The following is a 22,503-nucleotide window of genomic DNA, read 5'->3' on the forward strand; positions in this document are numbered from 1 at the left end:
GCTACTTCTGCTGTTTACCCAAGGTTTCATTGTGTTCCTAATATTCATCAGTTTCTATACCGTTGTGAATGCTGCTCCTGAGATCCCCAGGAGTGAGACATTGGATTATAGACAGCATGGAAGCAGGCACATTGGGCCAACTTGTCCATGCCAACTAAGTTGCCGAACTGAGCTACTCCTATTTTGCCTGCATTTGGTCCATATCCCTTTAAACATTTCCTATCCATTCACTGTCCTATCTGTAGTGATGTTGCTTTACTTCAGGGAGGGTTTGAGCATGTATTTGAATCTCTCTGCTTGGTAATCTCTTCCAGTGCCAGAGATTGGAACAGAGTGAATGTTCTGAGGGTCTGATGGTAGACACACAAATAATACAACCTGCTCAGCAGGTGCAACTGAATGTAATTAGATCCTCACTGCTGAGACGATGTTGGCTGCAGAGATTCTCTTTTCCCACCGGCAATGTGAGGACATTAATGTAATAGAGCAAGTAGCTGTTGACAATGCATGAAATATGTGCATTGTAGAAATTGAGATGTGTGTTGCTTTGAGTAGCTGTTTGTTGACTTGAGGAGAACCTGAGCACATCTACACAGAGCACTATCCCAGGAAAGCAGCATCCATTCAGGGACCCCCACCATCCAGGCCATGCTCTCTCCTCACTGCTGCCATCAGGAAGAAGGAACAGTTATTACCCCTCAACCATCAGGCTCTTGAACCAAAGGGGATAACTTCACTCAACTTCACTTACCCCGTCACTGAAATGTTCCCACAGCCTATGGACTCACTTTCTACAACTCTTTATCTCTTATTCTCAATATTTATTGCTTATTTATTAATTACTATTTTTTCACTCAGCTTATCATTATTATTATTATTATGTTCCTTTTTTGTATTTTCACAGCTTGCTGTCTTTTACACACTGTTGTCTGTCCTGTTGGGTGTGGTCTTTCATTGATTCTATTGTCAAAATCAGAATCAGATTTATTATCACCGGCATGTGATGTGAAATTTGTTAACTTAGCAGCAGCAGTTCAATGCAATACATAGTCCAATGAAATATAATAATCCAACAGAGAGACAGAGAAAAAATAATAATAAATAAAGTAAAACATAATAAATAAACAAATAAATCAAATTATGTATATTGAATAGATTTTTAAAAACATGCAAAAACAGAAATACTGTATATTTTTTTTTAAAAAAAGTGAGGTAGTGTCCAAAGATTCAAAGTCCATTTAGGAATCAGATGGCAGAGGGGAAGAAGCTGTTCCTGAATCACTGAGTGTGTACCTTCAGGCTTCTGTACCTCCTACCTGATGGTAACAGTGAGAAAAGGGCATGTCCTGGGTGCTGGAGGTCGTTAATAATGGACGCTGCCTTTCTGAGACACCACTCCCTGAAGATGTCCTGGGTACTTTGTAGGCTAGTGCCCAAGATGGAGCTGACTAGATTTACAACCTTCTGCAGCTTCTTTCAGTCCTGTACAGTAGCCCCTCCGTACCAGACAGTGATGCAGCCTGTCGGAATGCTCTCCATAGAAGTTCTTGAGTGTATTTGTTGACATACCAAATCTCTTTAAACTTCTCATGAAGTATAGTTGCTGTCTTGCCTTCTTTATAGCTGCATCGATATGTTGGGACCAGGTTAGATCCTCAGAGATCTTGACACCCAGGAACTTGAAACTGCTCACTCTCTCCACTTCTGATCCCTCTATGAGGATTGGTATGTGTTCCTTTGTCTTACCCTTCCTGAAGTCCACAATCAGCTCTTTTGTCATACTGACACTGAGTGCCAGGTTGTTGCTGTGACACCATTCCACTAGTTGGCGTATCTCACTCTTGTATGCCCTCTCGTCACCACCTGAGATTCTACCAACAATGGTTGTATCGTCAGCAAATTTATAGATGGTATTTGAGTTATGCCTAGCCACATAGTCATGTGTATACAGAGAGTAGAGCAGTGGGCTAAGCACACACCCCTGAGGTTCGCCAGATTTGATCATCAGCGAGGAGGATATGTTATCACCAATCTGCACAGACTGTGGTCTTCTGGTTAGGAAGTCGAGGATCCAATTGCAGAGGGAGGTACAGAGGCCCAGGTTCTGCAACTTCTCAATCAGGATTGTGGGAATTATGGTATTAAATGTCGAGCTATAGTCGATGAACAGCATCCTAACATAGGTGTTTGTGTTGTCCAGGTGGTCTAAAGCCGTGTGAAGAGCCATTGAGATTGTATCTGCCATTGATCTATTATGGTGAAAGGCAAATTGCAGTGGGTCCAGGTCCTTGCTGAGGCAGGAGTTCAGTCTAGTCATGACCAACCTCTCAAAGCATTTCATCACTGTTGATGTGAGTGCTACCGGGCGATAGTTATTAAGGCAGCCCACATTATTCTTCTTGGGCACTGGTATAATTGTTGCCTTTTTGAAGCAAATGGGAACTTCGGCCCGTAGCAGTGAGAGGTTGAAAATGTCTTTGAATACTCCCACTAGTTGGTTGGCACAGATTTTCAGAGCTTTACCAGGTACTCCATCAGGACCTTCCACCTTGCGAGGGTTCACTCTCTTTAAAGACAGCCTAACATTGGCCTCTGAGACGGAGATCACAGGGTCATCAGGTGCAGCAGGGTCTTCACAGCTGTAGTTATATTTTCCCTTTCAAAGTGTGCATAGAAGGTGTTGAGTTCATCTGGTAGTGAAGCATCACTGCCATTCATGCTATTGGGTTTCGCTTTGTAGGAAGTAATATCTTGCAGTGTTTCTTGTATTTACTGCAAATGCCCATAAGAAAATGAATCTCAGGATTGTATATGGTAACATATATGTAGTTTGATAATAAATTTACTTTGAACTGCTTTGTAAATTGATACAAAAATATTCAAAGTTATGGTGGCAGAGGTTAGGTGAACTTTCTTATTCAACATGTGACTTTGGCTTGGAATGTGTCTGCGATATGGTAAGTGTTGAATATAATTAATGGGCCTCTTCTCGCTCTCTTTTCAGATGTGTCTATAAAAGTGCAAGTTTTTGATAATGGTGACCTCTCTCCTCTGGCGGAGGCTGCAGTGGGCGTGTACGTGAACCAGTCCTGGTTGGCTGCAGGAACCACGGATAAAGATGGAGTAGCACTGATCACTTTCAAGTACCGCCTGGGAACACGACTGATAGTCAGTGCTGCAAAATATGGCTTTGTGACAAACTCTGCTCCCTGGCATGTCAACAAAACACCATGTAAGTGCAAAGTTGTCAGCGTAATCTCAGTGCACTTTTTTGTAGGTGATGTATTGTTTTTAAGTGCTGTTATTTTGTGGTATAGAAAATTGTACAGGCCAAGTCTTCTGAGGATGTACTTGAAAATTTTGCTCTGCTGACAGTGTTTTAAAGCCTCTCCCAGAGGGCATGCGTGGGTAAAGATTGCCCCTAAACTGACTCTCCCTCAGAAAGAATCCATGCGATTTACACATCTTGGCAACGGGAGTTTTTGTCAGGTAGTTAACCTAAGGTACAATAATGCTCAAGGCTGCATTATTTTGCTTGAAGAAGGGTCCAGGTTGTACGCAGTTGTCAAGGAGACAGTAGTTGATGCTTCTGCCTCACACCTGTGAGGACCTGGGTACAATTCTGACCTTGGGACTCTCCGTAACGAATTTGTATGTTCTCTCTGTGTCTGCATGTGTTCTCTTTTGATCCTCCAGCTTCGTTTCCTGCATCAGAAAGAACTGCTACTAAGTGAATTAGCTGTAAAAATTGCCTCTTAGTATAGATATGTAACAAAAAAGGTGTTTATGGGTATCTGAGAGACGGAATAAGTTGCAGAGGTGTAGGAAAATGGGAAGGTTCTTATAGAACCTGGCCCCATCCTGTATAGTAAAAAAAACATCTGGAGATGATCAAGTTGTGTTCCCTTCACCGACCAATTTCCTACTCTCCATGTGTACTTTTACAGGGTAGCTACAGGATAATGTGACTATTAGAGGACAGGCTGGCATCTAAGATCCCACTCTGTGTTTGAAGGCAAGTGATGTGGATGTGGTTGGCAGACCAGCAAGGACAAGGGCTGGTGGCCACTCACCCCCTTGCTGAGCAAGTTATTGCCATCTTCTTGGATCAGAGTTCTCTGTGGGCAGGAGGCATGAGGTCTGGTGACCCAAAGGTACGCGAATTGGTGAGACCAGAGTTTGGGGTCCTGTCATTAGTGAGTCCAGACTTTGAGGCCTAGTGTTTGGGGTCCCGTTCTCAGCGAGTCTGAAATTACAGGGCAGAAGTTTGGGTTTTCATTTGTTTTCTTCGGCTAGTCCTGGGTGGATACTGAAGATCAAAGCCCAAAGCTCAATTTGGCAGTCCAGAAATCTATAATCAGGAATCCTTTATATAAACACAGGGTGGTTTATTACATTAATTGTTAGTGATTGTATTGAATTGACATTATTTATATCCTTCAAATACATGAGGAGTAAAAATCTTTACGTTCCGTCTCTGTCTAAATGTGCAATGTGAAATCATAGTAATTTGTAATAGACAGTATGTACAACAGGACTGTCAATATAGCACAGAAATATAGTTGCATCAGCATGAATTAATCAGTCTGATGGCCTGGTGGAAGAAGCTGTCCCGGAGCCTGTTGGTCCTGGCTTTTATGCTGCAGTAGTGTTTCCCGGATGGTAGCAGCTGGAACAGTTTGTGGTTGGGGTGACTTGGGTCCCCAATGATCCTTTGGGCCCTTTTTACACACCTGTCCTTGTAAGTGTCCTGAATCATGGGAAGTTTATATCTACAGATGCCCTGGGCTGTCCGCACCACTCTCTGCAGAGTCCTGCGATTAAGGGAGGTACAGTTCCCATACCAGGCAGTGATGCAGCCAGTCAGGATGCTTTTAATTGTGCCCCTGTAGAAAGTTCTTAGAATTTGGGGGGCCATACTAAACTTCCTCAACCATCTGAGGTGAAAGAGGCGCTGTTGTGCCTTTTTCACCACACAGCTGGTATGTACAGACCACTTGAGGTTCTCGGTGATGTTTATGATGAGGAACTTCAAGCTGTTTACTCTCTCAACCCCAGATCCATTGATGTCAATAGGGGTTAGGCCGTCTCCATTCCTCCTGTAATCCACAACCAGCTCCTCTGTTTTTGTGACATTGAGGGAGAGGTTGTTTTCTTCACACCACTATGTCAGAGAGATGACTTCCCTGTAGGCTGCCTCGTTATTATTTGAGATAAGGCCAATCAATGTAGTATAGTCAGCAAACTTAATTAGCAGATTAGAGCTGTGGGTGGTGATACAGTCATGGGTATACAGGGAGTAAAGGAGGGGACTCAGTACGCAGCCCTGAGGGGCACCTATGTTGAGGGTCAGAGGGGTGGAGGTGAGGGAGCCCACTCTTACCTCCTGCCGGTGATCTCACAGGAAGTCCAGGATCCAGCTACACAAGGCAGGGTGAAGGCCGAGGTCTCTGAGCTTCCTGTAGAGCCTGGATGGAATTATGGTGTTGAATGCTGAACTGTAGTCCAAGAACAGCATTCTCACATAAGCATCCCTCTTCTCCAGATGTGTACGGACGGTATGGTAGAGCTGTGGCTATTACGTCGCCTGTCAATCAGTTGTGTCGGTAGGTGAATTGTAGGGGGTCCAGTGTGGGTGGTAGCATCCTGCAGGTGTAGTCCTTGACCAGTCTCTCAAAGCATTTGCTTATTATTGAGGTGAGTGTGACAGGACACCAGTCGTTCAGGCATGCTACCTTGGTCTTTTTTGGTATAGGGACAATGGTGGATAATTTGAAGCAGCAGGGCACTCTACACTGGGAGAGGAAGAGATTAAAAATATCAGTAAATGCACCTGCCAGTTGTGCTGCACACATCCCGAGTACTCTCCCTCGGATGCCGTCCAGTCCCACAGCCTTGCGACTGTCCACTCGTCGGAAACACCTGTGTATTTTGGCTTCAGATATGACCAAGCTGCCGGTCGCATCATCTGCAGGTCTCCTCAGGGGCTCAGTATTGGCGACATCGCATTGAGTGCAAAAAAGATTTAGCTCCTCTGGGAGAGAGGCAGCCATATTAGAAATTCCACTACATTTAGCTTTGAAGTCTGTGATGGTGTGCAGACCTTGTCATAAGCTGTGTGTGCTGTTGCTGGAAAGTTGAGTCTGAATCTTGTTTCTGTATTGTTGTTTTGCTGCCTCGATGACTTTGCGCAGATTACAGATGCATTTCTTGAGATCTTGCTGAATACTGGCAATGCGAGGTCTGTGTCATGTGGTAAGTGCTGCTTGCATGGAACTGTTGATCCAGGGTTTCTGATTTGGGAAGACCCTGACCGATTTCTGGGGGATAACATCCTCGATGCATTTCTGGATGAAACTCGTGACTCCATCCGTGAACTCAGAGGTATCCTCATCATGGAAGACATTCCAGTCAGTGTCATCGGAGCAGTCTTGCAGCATGGAGGCCAAATGATCAGACCAACAGTGGACGGTTTTAACACGCCTCTTGTTTCAGCTTCTGCCTGTACTTTGGCAGCAGGAAAATGGAGGAGTGATCTGATTTTCTAAATGGGGGGTGGAGGAGGAGTGCTTTGCCTCACGAAGATCTTATCAGGAGCGAGAGATGAATGGACACTTGGACCATTATCTACGTATAGCTTGAGTAAGCATTGCTCTTTCAAAACACTCCTTAAACCAGGGGTTCCCAACCTTTTTTATGCCATGGATCCCTACCATTTACCGAGTGGTCCATGGACCCCCAGGTAGGGAACATCAAGTAAGTAATTGAGATTCTACTTTAATGACAGACCACGTACAGTCACGTTCCTGCACTAACCTCAGAATATTGTAAGTGGTGAACATTTCCCCTCCTGTGTTATTCAGATCCTTGCATAGCAGTCTGAAGTTTTGTGCAGACCGTAGAGAGGGTTTTGTTTAACTCAGAAATTTATCACTGTGCTCCAGGCTGACTCTAAGCAGATTCCATAATAACTTCACTCCCACCGCACCCCCCCCCCCCACCGTCACTGAACTGTTCCAACAACCCTATGGACTCATTTTAAATGACTCTTCATCTCATGTTCTCTATATTATTTATTTATTTATTTATTGCTATTTTCTTTATTTTTGTGCTTGCACAGTTTGTTGTCTTTTGCACATTGGTTGTTTGTCCGCCCTGTTGAGTGCAGCCTTTCATTGGTTCTATTGTGTTTCTTGTATTTCCTGCAATTGCCCGTGAGAAAATGAATCTATGGTGGCATATATGTACTTTGATAATAAATTTACTTTGAACTTTAAAGGTCCAAAGTTGATCCATAATTGTAGCAGGTCCCAGACCAGCATCACTCTTAACTCTTTATACAGGAAAACTGTTTGGAAATCCGCTGTGCTGGCTTTCACAAAAAGCTGGTCAGTTTGCCATAATTCATTTGTGTCATTGTATTCAACTTCTTTCATCCACAGTGATTTGAGAGCTACTTCTTGGCAATATCTAACTTCCCTGTAAGGCATAAATAGTACCTCCTGTGAAGTAATCATGGGCTCAGTGAAGTGTATTGTGTCTTGTGTGACATAGGTTGCATTTTTCATCTTTGTGCTGCAGGCTTGCCTGTTGGGAGCCCACATCAGGGAAAGTGTGCAGCCCATAATTTTCTACTTGCCAGTGGTCATACTGTGAAGCAGCAACATTCAACTAGATAGAGGTTCAATTATAAAGGTGAAGAGACTGCTTTAGGATAGATTTACGGGTCAGACTTCAACTAGAGTATCAAAGGCAAGGGGCGTCAGTGAGTTAGATCGATGGGCAGAATTTAAAAGGAGAGGATTTTTTCTTCAGTGGTTTGATCAAGGCACGACTACGCAGGCGCATGGACGTCAGTGAGTTAGACTGGTGGGAAGAATTTAAAAGGAGAGGATTTTTTCTTCAGCGGTTTGATCAAGGCACGACTGCACAGGTGCGTGGAAATCAGCGAGTTAGACGGGCGGGAAGAATTTGAAAAGAAGACACCTTTTATAGAGCGGGTGTCAAGTAGAGGGAGTCAGAGGTAGGAGGGCATTGGCGATAACTGGTTGAGGCGAGGTCAGTTACTTGTGAGGAATAGGAAGTATGTCTGTGAGGCCGGTGTTCTGTACTGGGTGTCGGATGTGGGATGTGCAGGAGACTCCCAGTCTCCCAGATGGCCACATCTCACCAGGTGCGTCGAGCTGTGGCTCCTTAAGGACCAGGTTAGGGAACTGGAGCTGCAGCTTGATGACCTCTGTCTGGTCAGGGAAAGTGAGGAGGTGATGGAGAGGAGCTATAGGCAAGTAGTCACACCGGGCCTCGGGAGACAGATAAGTGGGTAACAGTCAGGAGAGGGAAGGGCAAGAGTCAGAAACTAGAGAGTACCCCAGTGGCTGTTCCCCTAACAATAAGTACTCCTGTTTGAGTACTGTTGGGGGAGACAACCTACCTGGGGGAAGCAACAGTGGTTGTGCCTCTGGCACAGAGTCTGACCCTGCGGCTCAGAAGGGGAGGGAAAGGAAGAGGATGGCAGCAGTGATAGGGGACTCTATAGTTAGGGGTTCAGACAGGCAATTCTGTGGATGCAGGAAAGAAGCACGGATGGTAGTTTACTTCCCAGGTGCCAGGCTCCGGGATGTTTCTGATATGCTGAAGTGGGAAGGTGAACAGCCAGAGGTCGTGGTACATATTGGTACCAATGACATAGGTAGGAAAAGGGAGGAGGTCCTGAAAGCAGACTACAGGGAGTTAGGAAGGAAGTTGAGAAGCAGGACCTCAAGAGTAGTCATCTCAGAATTACTGCTTGTGCCATGTGACAGTGAGTATAGGAATAGAGTGAGGTGGAGGATAAATGCGTGACTGAGGGATTGGAGCAGGGGGCAGGGATTCAGATTTCTGGATCATTGGGACCTCCTTTGGAGCAGGTGTGACCTGTACAAAAAGGACGGGTTGCACTTGAATCCCGGGGGACCAATATCCTGGCAGGAAGGTTTGCAAAGGCTATTGGGGAGAGTTAACACTAGAATTGCTGGGGGGGTGGGAACCGAACTGAAGAGACGGAGGAAGGGGCATTTGGCTTACATATCAAGAACGCTTGGAGACAGTGTGAGAGGGAGGATGAGAAGGTGATAGAGAAGGGATGCACTCAGATCGATGGTTTGAGACGTGTCTATTTTAATGCAAGAAGCATCATGAACAAAGCAGATGAGCTTAGAGTGTGGATCAGTACTTGGAGCTATGATGTTGTGGCCATTACAGAGACTTGGATGGTGCAGGGGCAGGAATGGCTACTTCAAGTGCCAGGCTTTAGATGTTTCAGAAAGAACAAGGAGAGAGGCAAAAGAGGTGGGGGTGTGGCACTGTTGATCGGAGATAGTGTCATGGCTGCAGAAAAGGAGGAAGTCATGGAGGGATTGTCTACGGAGTCTCTGTGGGTGGAAGTTAGAAACGAGGGGAACAATAACTCCACTGGGTGTTTTTTATAGACCACCCAATAGCAACAGGGACATGGAGGAGCAGATAGGGAGACAGATTCCATGTACCTATCAGGTCTTTTTACACCTGCAGTTCCTTAGCTCTATCCGCAATGAATCAACAACTCTGACCCTATGTCACCTCTTCCTAATGATTAAAATTTCATTTTTTAGCAACAGAACCACGCCACCCCCTCTGCCTTCCTACCTATCCTTTCAATACAATGTATATCCTTGGACATTAAGTTCCCAGCTATGATCTTCTTTCAGCCATGATTCAGTGATGCCTACAACATCATACATGCCAATCTGTAACTGTGCTACAAGTTAATCGACCTTGTTCCGTATACTGTGCATATTCAAATATAATGCCTTTAGTCCTGTATTCACTCTATTCGATTTTGTCTGCCTTTTACATTGCAACTCTTCCTGTTGACTGCAATTTTGCCCTGTCTTCAGCCTCTACTTAGAGTGTCACTACACATTGCTTCTGTTTGTAAACCAATTTCCTCATCTTCAACACACACAAAATGCTGCAGGGACCCAGTAGGCCAGGTAGCGTCTGTGGAAAAGTATGCAGTCCATGTCCTTCGGCAGGACTTCAGCCACACATTCACCTGCCAAATCATCCTATTTTCACCCTCACTAGCATGTGGCACAGGCAGCAATCCAGAGATTACTACCCTGGAGGTCCTGTTTCTCATCTTTCTACCAAGCTCCCTAAAATCTCTCTTCAGGACATCCTCATCATGTCTACCCATGTTGTTGGTGCCAATATGTACCAAGACTTCAGGCTGATCACCGTTGTCCTGGAAAATGCTATGGACCTGATCCGAGACATCCTGATCCCGACACCAGGGAGGCAACATACCATCTGGGTGTCTCTGTCGTGCCCACAGAACCTCACCTCTGTTCCTCTGACCAAGGAATCTCCTACCAACACTGCAGTCTTCTCCAGCTCTCTACAGTTCTGAGCCATAGCACCAGATTCAGTGCCACAGCCAGTAGTGCATCCTCCTCAATAGTATCTGAGGTCCTGTACTTACTACTGAGGGGAACAGCCACAGGTGTACTCTGCTCTGGCTGTGCATTTCCCCTCCTTCTCCTGACAGTCACCCAGTTACCTGTCTCCTGCAATCTAGGGATGGCAACCTCCTTGTAACTCCTGTCTATCATCTCCTCATTCTCCTGTATGAGTCAAAGGTCATCGAGCTGCAGCTCAGTTCCTGGTGCAGATGTGTTTATCTGGGAGAGTGGAGATCTCCCGGACTTCCCACATCGCACATGCAGTACAAAACACTGCCCCTGGAGTTGTTCTCACTATACTGTGCACTGATAGGTGAGGGATGAACAGAGTGTAATTGACAAAACAATCTACCTCACCCAAGCCTGATGAGCCAAAGCCACTCTAAAGACTGGAACACTCCAAAAGAACGACCACTCTGCTTGTACCTCGTTACTTGTATTCTCCCTTTCTAATGAATGCTTCTTACTGATTGGTTGCTCCTCAGATTCGCTACCCTCTGACTAAAGAAATTCCTCCTCATCTCTGTTCTAAATGGACGTTCCTCTGTTCTGAGGCTGTGCTTTCTGGACCTGGATTCTCCCACTATAGGAAACATCCACTCTATCTAGGCCTTTCAATATTCAACTGGTTTTGATAAGATCCCCCCCACCCACCCATTCTGCTGAACTTCCCACTCCTCTAATCTCCCACTAAATCTCTTTTGTTTTTATCCTGTCTTTGACTTAACTTGTTCACAATTGCCTCATCCTCCCTTTAGAATACTTCATCTTTGGGAAGTATCTATCCTCCTCCTCCTCCTCCTCATCATCATCAGGTGCCGTGCCGTGCCCAGTTTGAGCTTTGAGTGCCATGGCCCACACACTCCTGTTTCGGGTCAAATGGATCAATTCATTGGTATTCATTTCCAGTTCTCCATCATCATTTGTCTTTGTCTTCCTCTTGCTTTCTTCCCTTCAATCTTTCCCATAATTACTGTGCATTCTAATTCCTCTTTCCTAATCACATGTCCAATGAAGTTACGTTGCCTTTTCATGATCTCATACATTAATTCTCTTTTTGTGTTTGCTCTGTTCATGACATCCTCATTAGATATTCGTTTCATCCATGATATTCTTTGCATCCTCCTCAAAAACCACATCTCTGCTGCTACAATTCATTTCCTCATGTTACTAAATATTGTCCAACATTCTGAGCCATATAACATAACTGGATAAACGTAACATTTCAGTACTCTGAGGCGGGTTGTCATGCCTAGTTTAGTATTGGTCAGTATACTCTTCATTCTCGTAAAGGTATCTTTTGCCATCCCTATTCTTCTTTTGATGTCCATGTCGCACCTGTCATCTGATGTCACCCAGCTTCCTAAGTAGCAAAAGTTTTGTACTTGTTTTATGGCTTCCCCATTTATTCTCAGCCTGCGGATAGGATTCTCCTCCTTTTTGGATATCACCATACATTGTCTTTTTGCAATTGATAGATAGACCCATTTTTGCACTTTCTTTCAACAACTATATCAATTAAGTTTTGTAGTTCTTCCTCCATACTTGTAATTAATACGGTGTCATCTGCATATCTGAAATTATTGATGTTTTCACCGCCAACTTTGATTCCCAAGATGTTTCTTATTTTTTGTAATATTGTTTCACTGTACACATTAAATAAATCAGGGGAGAAAACACACCCTTGTCTAACGCCTCTCTTGATTTTCATCAACTGACTCGCTTCTCCATCTATTCTTACAGCGGCAGTTTGTTCCCAGTACAGATTTCTGATTAGGCGGAGGTCTTTTGAATCTAGATCTAGAGTTTCCTGTAATATTTCAAATAACTTATTTGGGACGGAGGTTCCCGAGTTCGATCCAGTGACAGACCACCCCGTGCACGCTCTCCATCCGTGCCGGGTTGATGTCAAGCTCACAACTCGGCCTCGTAAAATAACACTGCGAAATGTCTGTGTGAGGAGTGGTGCCCCACACAGCCTTTCAAACTGCGCCTTGTAAGGCATGAAAATGCCCGACGCTGGCCTCTCAGGTCTGAGTCGATGTCGTCGTCATCATCATTAGGGTCATTTTACCCTTCCACCTTTTCTCAGTTTTACACAATTTAAATTCAACACTTATTTTCTTGTGACAAAAGCAGGATGCTAATCACAACTAGGTCTGTTAGTTTGTGCAAAAACCTCCACCAGGCAATTCCTAGAAATCATTGGGAAAAGTCTGATACAATTTCAGTACCAAAGAATTGGGGGATGATGTCATTTCCCGTGTGTGTGTGTGTGTGTGTGTGTGTGTAGCATAGCAGGGCAGCTTGGATCTTGTTACGCCTGTCTAGGCCATTTCCATGACATGATCTTTCTAGGGCAGCAGTGGTCTTTATATCTGGGACCCTCCCATTTCTGTAAATCTGCCCCATCCTCTCCATGAAATCTCCCTAATTTCTTGGAGATACCTCCCCCCGCCCCATCTATCTTTTACTCTTGTCTTTGTCCAACCCCCAAACTTTGAGGTTCCAATCCCAAGCCTAAGTTATTTTTGATTGGCTCTGATATTTCATGCATCAGTCCCATGATGATGCTTCTCTCCATGACATTGCTTCCCAAGTCATCGTCCTGCATACAGATGTGTGCATACGCTGCACTGCTCCCACTGCATGCACGTGCATGCAAATAATCACAGTGACCAAGCACAACTCTTGACATGTGCACATGCACATCAGCCCAAGTTGGTCCTTGTCAGGAAGGGTGGACTCATTGACACACTTTTAATTATGAAACTAAACAATGCCTCATTTATTGCAAGGTTTTAGTTACCTCTTTCTTTGTCTCTATTTGGAGTCAGGGCAAAGAATGCTCTTTAAACAAGATAAACATTTATCTCTGCCTGTCACTGTCACACCTTTTATGTGCGGATTACTTCACATACTTTTCTATTTCTAAAAATCTGAAATGGGTTATATGAGTTAATTTATAGAAATTTTGCAAATGAACTTGTATTTGTATTAAATTATGTTTTAAGATTCAAGGTGATACAAGGCAAAGAGACAAATGTTATATTTGAAGGCACATTATTGATGAACTCCTTTAGCTCTGAAGAGAATGCTCTGTGCAGAACCCTGCCATCTGCAGCAAGGGTGGTAAAGCTGAGTGCCAGTGAATATCAAGGTCATTTGCCAATTAACATTATTGACAAATCTGCCGAATAGAATATAATGATAAACTGCAGATGCTGCAATCTGGAGCAACATACAATCTGCTGGAGGAACTCAGTGCATTGTACAGCATCTGGGTGAGGAAAGGACACGTTGACAATTCCTCCTCCCACCCAAAATCCGTGCCCCAGGCCAGCCGTGCTGCTCGATCCATTATTTTCTACCTCTACCTGATAATCAAATTACTGCCAGCTAAGCAGAAAATTGACGAGGGATGTTGAATAATTGACACAAAAATCCTTACTTGGTGGTACAATGGCATTAGGAAACTCCTTCTCTCTGCTCTGAACCTTGTATGCATGTGCTATTTATTTTGTGATCCAGTGTGGAGTAGGCCCTTCAGCTCCTTGAACCACGTTGCTCCAATATCCCAATTAACCTTAATCTAATCATGGGACAGTGACCATGTAACCTATCTACATCTTTAGACTGTGGGAGGAAGCAGAAGCACCCAGGGAAAACCCATTCATTCCTCGGGGAGGACATAGTCCTGGAGTTTACTCTAATGATCCAATAAGACATACCTCTGGAGACTGACCAGCTCACCCTTCTGTGGTTACAGTACCTTCATGGCCAAGAAGGCTTAAATTCATACCTCCATCAACAATAGAAATTGTAGTTTTCTCTTTGATCCTTGAACTAAGTTTTGCACAGTCCCTCTCCTGAACAGTCTGAGCATACAGAACATTCCCACCTTCCTGTCTAGTTTCTATCAATTAATGTTACAAAGTCATAATTTTGAATTATATTCCAGATGGTTAAATATAGTTCCTCATCATCATGGGTCGCTTCATTAGCAGTTTACTGCCTTGGAATTGCACTTTGGCGTGGGATGTATTTTAGCTGAGAAATAAAAACTGAATATTCCAACATCTGTGTTTTGTTGTTGAATCAAACTTGGGGGGGCCCCCCCCCCCCCCATATTCACATAGTGTGTTGTGGAGTAAAATATCCCCTTTGAGGTAGTAGTTCTAAAACATTGGGACGCAAGGAGCTGACACTATTGTTAAAGCTATTGTCTTGTGAGCTATCAAAAACCACTGAGTCAGACATATGGCGCTCTCACTTGCTCTCATCTATCTCTGTGTGTTAGATTCACGCTCACTAAGCCAGAGTTCAAAAGCTATTGGGATGCCACATTGTCACTCAACAAAAACCATCTCCTCTTATGCAGCCGCCCATCCACCTGCCCAGTCCTATTGTAGTTGTCACTCTTCCTGTAGCTATTACGACTCAGCATTAGTTAATAGTTACTGTAATCATTGGAAAGCAGCCCTTGGATAACCTGCAGCATTTGAGCTTTTCTTCCTTCCATTCAAAATGAGAACTTGTAGGGGAGTACAACTCCAGACTGAATGGTAAAGAATTAGGTTGGCTATGCATTTAAGGAGCAATTAGCAAAAAATTGTTTAATTAATACACCACAGCTTAACATCTCAAACCATCTCATATCTAGCACAGTGCTTTTGAAGGCAATTCAGTCACTTTTGGCATTATGCACGTATCCTACAATCCAAGTTACTGTGCTCTAAGGATGGGTAGAACTTGCTAAAGGATCGGAAGGATGGAGGGAGCACTGTCAAGAAACTACTCAACTGTGACAGCTCTAACTTAAACTAAACCTGCAGAGAGCTGTGGGAGAAGATATGGGGGAATCTCCCAGTATGAATGAGATCCATGATGCCATCAGGAGCCTGAAAAGCAACAAGCCATTGGTCCTGACAGGATCCTGAAGGAAGGTTGACCAGTTCTCCTGCAGCACATGCATGCCTTGCTGCTGTAGGTCAGGGAAAAGGAACAGCTACCCTCAGAGCTCAGGGATGGTCTAATAGTGACCATATTCAAGAAGAGAGACAAGGCTGATTGTGGCAATTACAAAGGCACCTCCCACTTGTCAACAACAGGTAAAGTGCTTGCACACATTCCTGTCAACCAATACCTTCCACTGTCTAAGGAAGTACTCCTTGGATCACAGTGTGATTTCTGCCCATCTGGAGGTACCACAGACACGACCTTCACAGCATACCAATTACAGGAAAAAATCCATGAACAAAGACAATCCTTGTACTTGGCTTTCATAGATTTGACAAACATATTTGATACAGCAGACCGCTAAGCTCTCTGGTGTATGCTGTCGTAATATGGCTGCCCTGACAAGTACTTACAAGTAGTGAGGCTACTGCACGATGGCATGTCAGCCACAATACTGAGCATTTGTGACCCATCACTGTCCAGACAGGAGTCAGACAGTCTGTATCATTGTGCCCAGAGCTGTATCACTACACCCACCCTATATGCCATCTTTATTGCTGCCATCTTTCATCTCATTGGCCAAGACCTGCCTCAGGGAATCCCAATCGTATATAGAATGGACAACAGGCTTTTCAACCTCAACTGGTTCAAGGTCAACACCACCGCTATCATGGAGCTTCAGTGTGTAGATGACAACACCATCACAACACACTCTGAAAAAGACCCCCAGTGTATCCTGAATGCCTTTGCCAAGGCATATAGGGTGCTGGGTTTTGTTTTGAATATAAAAAAGGACTCGGGTCCTATATCAATCACCGCCCCAACCAGCCATTGATCCATGAAAGTTGACAATATCACCCTTGAAAACGTAGACCATTTTCCCTACCTTGACAGTACTCTTTCCTCAAGAGCAGACAGACAATGCCTCCAAGATCAACCACTGCCTGAGTAGTGCTTGTGGAGCCTATGTAAGTTGAAGGAAAAGAGTCTTTGAAGACTGCAGCCTACAGGTCCAAACAAAACTTTTGGGCTACAGAGCAGTCGTCTTTCCTACATTACCATATGGACCACCTACACCAGGCACCTGAAAGCCCTGGAACAATAACACCAGACAACCTTATGAAAGATTTTGAGGATGTCAACATGAACTGCATCTCCACCATGATAAAATAACACCAATGCTGATGGATGGGTCATGTCATCTGGATGCCTAATCACACCACCACAAACAGATGCTTTACTCCCGGTTGAAGGAAGTTTAGTGAGCCCCTGGTGGGCAAAGGAAACACTTCAAAGATAACATCAAAATTAGCTGGAAGAAATTCAACATTACATCTAAAAACTGGGAAGACATTGAACTTAATAAAAATCTGTTCAAGAGAGAGCTGTGCTACATGAGAATGACCTCTGTTGTGCTGTAAAGAACAGGAGAGACTGAACAACCGGAAAACCCAACTGCTAACCACAGCCACCACTTGCTCATGTACACACTACACCAGAATAAGTGAATCCTGGATTGGCCTCTTAGAGCCACCTATTGACCCACCAATAGACAACCCCTAAGGAGAACGTCGTACTGGACTCAAGTGATCACACTACTATTGTGCTTTTCCCTTGTATTACCTCAGTGTACATATGTTTTAAAATGATCTGTGTGGTTGGCTTGCAAAAGTGTTTTTCTCTGTATGTTGAGACATGTGACAATAATAAGCTATTTCCAGTTCCAAATTAGTACACAGTAAGCTCCCATGGCTGGCATGGACTCTGTCTGTTTCTACACTGAACAACTCTACCTGTTCTGATTATACTGCTTTGGGGTTAAATATTGGGCTATCTTTAAAATCTTCAGTTTGCTTGTGACTCATTCTTAACCAGAACTGACAAATCAGTTCATGTTTAAGGAGTGACCGTTGCATTCGTTGATGAAGGTGGTACATTAACTTCATGAAGTGGCTTAACCCAGCTGCTTATGTGCCCATGACGTTGCATTCTCTCCAGAGCAGTGGGATACCTCAACTTTTGAATGGCTAACTTAACCCATGTTGGTATCAGTCATTGACCATATTAATGTGCTCTGATTTGATCCACAAAGCTCTTGCAGGTGTAATGGTTTTGAAGTTCATTTTTGTGTCATAAATGCACATCCTTCTGAAAGTCTGTGCTTGACGTGTGCTGACAGAACTGCTTGTTGCCCGAGGTTTGATATTTATTGTAGGAATTAAAGCTGGGGTCCATTTGAAAAGACTGAGTTGGCCCACCCAGGCTCTCCATGATACGCAATCAAGAGAAAACCTGCAGGTGCTGGAAATCCAAAGCAACACACACAAATTGCTGGAGGAACTCAGCAGGCACTCAGCATCTGTGGGAAAAGAGTACAGTCAACGCTTCAGGCCGAGGCCCCTCAGCTGAACCTCATAAAGGGTCTCGGCTTGAAACGTCGTCTGTACATGATGTCCTGGAGATCAAATAGCCCAAGCCTTTGTCATACACCACAGGATAGCAAGTCCACTTTCCCAACCATATTTCAGAATCAGAATCAGGTTTATTATCACCGGCATCTGTCGTGAAATTTGCTCACTTTGCGGCAGCAGTTCAAGAGTTCAATGTCCATTTAGAAATCAGAAGGCAGAGGAGAAGAAGCTGTTCCTGAATCGTGTGCCTTTAGGCTTCTGTACCTCCTACCTGATAACAATGAGATGAGGGCCTGTCCTAGGTGGTGGGAATCCTTAATGGTGGACATCGCCTTCCTGAGGCACCACTCCTTGAAGATGTCTTAGGTACTACGGAGTCTAGGACCTATGATGGAGCTGACTAATTTTACAACTCTCTGCAGCTTACTTCGATCCTGTGCAGTAGCTCCTGTCCCCCTCATCTCAGTGATGCAGCCAATCAGAATGCTCTCCATGGTACATCTGTAGAAGTTTTGGAGTGTTTTAGGTGATATTCCAAATCTCCTCAAACTCCTAATGAAGTATAACCCGCTGTCTTGCCTTCTTTATAGCTGCATTGATATGTTGGGATCAGGTTAGATCCTCAGATATTAACACCCAAGAACTTGAAATTTCTCACTCTCCACTTCTGCTCCCTCTACAAGAATTGGTGTGTGTTCCTGCATCTTACCCTTTCAAAGTCCACAATCAGCTCTTTGCCACATTTCCTGCCATGTAATTACTGAAATATTTCATTAGCTGTAGCACAGCCCAAGGTTGTGAAAGCACTGAACAAAATTCATTTCTTTTCATCCTGAAGCACAGATTCCACTCATTCAGTAATTGCAAAAATAGTGTATGTCTGCTCCTTGTTTATTTGGTCCAAGTAAAAACTACGTATACCACATATCTGTTTAAATCATCTCAATGCTGGAAGAGCATGTGGATTTCTGTTCAAGAATAAGACTCATTAATTGTAACGGAGTAGTTATGACACTAAGCATTTTACAGTGTTTTCGTCTTGTGACTAATCCTGTGATGGACAATTCAGCACTACATGGTGAAAGTCAGGCTGCTCTTTGTTCCTGCTTCTGTTGACTTCAAGTTTGCCCATGAGGGCCATGAAACTGGATCCTGCAATAAATCAGTATGTTCATGTTTATCAAGGATTTTTGATTTTAAAAAAACTTCCGGTTCAGGCAGACAAGAATATAGTGACCTGTGATTAGAGCACTTCTGGCAGACAGCAAAATTAGACATGCCATGCTACAGTTTACCTGCCAGAGGCACTGATGATACACAAGGCGAGTGCATTAACTTCACTTGCCTCTCCCTGCCCCCACCCTCCCCATCCAGTTCAACTATTACTGGGATGTCAAATTTTGTATTGACATTGACAGAACACGAGGCCCCAGATACACCATTCTTTCAATGATGACCTCAGCTGGGATTGGAGTTGGTGAGTGAGGCAACGGCTCTCTGTCCCCTAGGGTAAGCTGCAGGTTTAATTGCTGGTCTAGTGAGCTGTGCTGAAGAGGAAGGGCAACATATGAGTGATCTGTTTAGTAGTTGTTAGATGGGAACAATGCTAATGATTTCTCTCTGACAAATAGTTGGTATGAGACTTTTTTTTAAATTGCAGGGACACACTACCAGTGTGCCTTTGCAAGGTGGCAGGTCAGATCACAGTAGTGTAGTGGTTAGCATAAAACTTATTTCAGCGCCAGCGACACGGGTCAATTCTGCTGCTGTTGTACGTTCTCTCTGTGACTGCATGGGTTTGCTTCCGTTTCTCCCCCTTCCAAAAACGTAGGTGTTAGTAGGTTAATTGTCACATGGCTCATTGGACCAGAAGGGCCTTTTATAGTAAATAACTCTTGCAGTTTCCTCATGTACACAGCAAGATCCTACAAGCACCACTGTGGAAATGATGCTTTGGGGGATGTTTGTTCAGGGACTTTTGTTGGTTACAGGGTGTTGATGATCAACTCCAGTGCTCCTCATGGATGCGGGCTTGGCCCACTTCTCTACTCTTTCTACACCCATGACTATGGTTAGGCACAGCTCAAATGCCAGCTATAAATTTGCTCATGACACAACAATTTTTGGGAGAATTTCAGATGGCGACAAGGAGGTGTGCAAGAGTGAGATAGATCAGCTGCTTGAGTGGTGTCGTCACAACAACAACCTTGCACTCTGTGTCCGTGAGACCAAGGAACTGAGTGTGGACTTCAGGAAGGGGAAGCTGAGGGAACACACACCAGCTTTTGTTGAGGATCAGAAGTGGAAAGGGTGAGCAGTTTCCAGCTCTTGAGTGTCAACATCTCTGTAGATCTATCCTGGGCCCAATATATTGATGCAGTTACTAAGAAGACATAACAGCTATAGGAGTTTGAGGAGATTTGATATGACAACAAAGACACTCACACATTTCTATAGATGTGCTGTGGAGAGCATTCTGACCAGTTGCATCAGGTCTGGTGTGGAGGGGCCACTGCACAGAATCAGAAAAAGCTCAGCCAGCTCCATCATGGGCCTCCGCAGCATCCAGGACACGTTCAAAAGGTAATGCCTCAAAAAGGCAGTACCAACCATTAATGATCCCCATCACCTAGGACATGCCCTGTTCTCATTGCTACCATGAGGGAGGATGTACAGAAGCTTGAAGGCACACACTGAATGAATCAGGAAGTTTTTTTTCCCCTACCATACGATTTCTGAATGGACAATGACCCATGAATGTCACCTCAGTACTTTTCCCTCTCTTTTTGTACTACATATTTAATTTATGTTCATATATTCTTGCATTTTATAGTTGTTTATTATATATTGCAAAATACTGTTGCTGAAAAACAACATATTTCATGACACAATATCCAAAGCAACACAGCCAAAATGCTGGAGGAACTCAGCAGGTCAGGCAGCATCTATGGAAAAGAGAAAACAGTCGACATTTTGGCCCGAGACCCTTCATCAGGACCTGACGTCTGCCAGTGATATTAAAGCTGATTCTGATTTGTTGGTGGCATTTTTGAGGAGCTGAGCAGTTGGGTTTCTGTTGGATACAAGGTTGGAACGTGAAGCTGTACATCAGATCCAACAATGCCTTTTATTTGTTTCCTGTGGTCTGTTTAAGTCATTGAGATGGACGGCTGGGCTCCTGCACTGCTGACAAATGGTGAATTTGCTCTGTGTTGCACTGATGTACTTCAACAGGTTTTACATTTTGTGTAAGCCAGAAGCAACTTCATCAGCACAGTCTGTCTACCTGGCTTAGAGAACATACCAGATGACAAGGTTGTTTAAGCCTTTATTCTGAAGCAAAGTGTATGGAGTTTCTTAAAGCTAGATGTTTTAAGGAAAAATCTGTTCCTTTTTAACTGAAAGGTTCTGAAGTACTGTGCATACTGCGATGTGGTAAATTCACAGTGTTACTGTCTCATTGTTTATTTGTGAGTAATAAACTGGGGAATCCATGAATTACTCAGCAAGGTGCGTGGGAGCAAAGAAAATACTTGTGTTCACCTACTCACATAAACCTGCTTTTCATTTCAGCCTAATTAAATTGAACGCTATATGTGTTGTTTTCTCCAGCAGACAGGTAAATTCACAGAGAATGGGCTTCTCTCTAAAGCTCGTTCATTTTGCTCCCGTGATGCTTGTTGCTTCATTGCACTCAGTGCGTTTGCAGCTTGCAGTTCTTCGTCACAGACTAAATGCACCACATGGGGCTCTCCTCGCCTCACGGTGCATTTCAGTGTCTGACCTCTGAGGTGGCATTGACGGGAATTTGTGTTGCTTCTCTATGATCTTTGGGCACTCCAACTCTACACGGATAGAATCTGATCTAGAAGACCAATCAGTGTTGTATACGACACAGCAATCAGGACTGGCAGTTGTGAAAGCAAGCTAGCAGGAGATGGAGGCAGGAATGTGCTCAAGACCAGAAGGCTGAAGGAAGAGCTGGAGAGCATGGGGATAGGGATGAGATGTTCTCTGTGCAATTGGAGGGGAAAAGCATGATTGAGACTGAGAGTATGGTGTAGGCTAGGTTTGGGTAAGGGACTGAGTTATTTGGTGTAGGTAAGTGGATGGGGAGTGGCTGTGGAGATCTGAGCCTTCATTGTGCCCTTGGGGACTTGAGCGTAGTGTGAAGGATTGGCAGTGATGCATTTTATATGAATGATGTTTATTAGAATGGAGAAATTTCTCCATGTAGTTCCAAGATGTGCTTAACTCTCTGAAGAAAAAAATTTTAATGGAGCGACCATATCTCTGTGGTCCTCAAACACAGTAAAGCCCTGCTCATTTAATGAGGTGCTTGTGGTCCTCATCAATTAATTTAATTGAGATCTCCAGTGGGGCTACTGAGACAGAATGAGGATTCTGAGGTCCACTGCCAGCCCTCCTTTCAGTCGTCCCTTTTGGAAATGGGCACTGGCATCATTGTACACTCCTCGAGCTCTGGGGCCATCTCCCTGCTTATCCCCGATCCTTTAAAATGCTCTTTAAATATTCTCTGTTTGTCCATACTTGGGATACCCTCAATTATTTGGATATCCTCTATCTGTTCCCATCTCATCTTATCCTCTCCTGTATGAAATTACTCATGGAAAGGATATTTCCCTCCTGAG

General features: G+C 44.1%; 1 protein-coding gene across 5 annotated transcripts in view; it reads left to right on the top strand.

Moving 5' to 3' along the window:
• Positions 1–22,503, top strand: part of fam171a2a (family with sequence similarity 171 member A2a) — a 293,586-nt gene that overhangs the window by 98,956 nt on the left and 172,127 nt on the right. For all 5 annotated transcript variants that reach the window (XR_010016478.1, XR_010016477.1, XM_063036907.1 and 2 more), the window contains exon 2: positions 3,005–3,232. Coding sequence is in view for 3 of the 5 variants with exons in the window: in XM_063036907.1 (XP_062892977.1) it covers positions 3,005–3,232 (228 nt within the window). In the remaining 2 variants the exon portion in view is untranslated. The remainder of the gene's footprint in view (positions 1–3,004; positions 3,233–22,503) is intronic.

This window comes from Mobula hypostoma, chromosome X1 (assembly GCF_963921235.1).
Source record: "Mobula hypostoma chromosome X1, sMobHyp1.1, whole genome shotgun sequence".
In the NCBI taxonomy this organism is placed as follows: Eukaryota; Metazoa; Chordata; class Chondrichthyes; order Myliobatiformes; family Myliobatidae; genus Mobula; species Mobula hypostoma.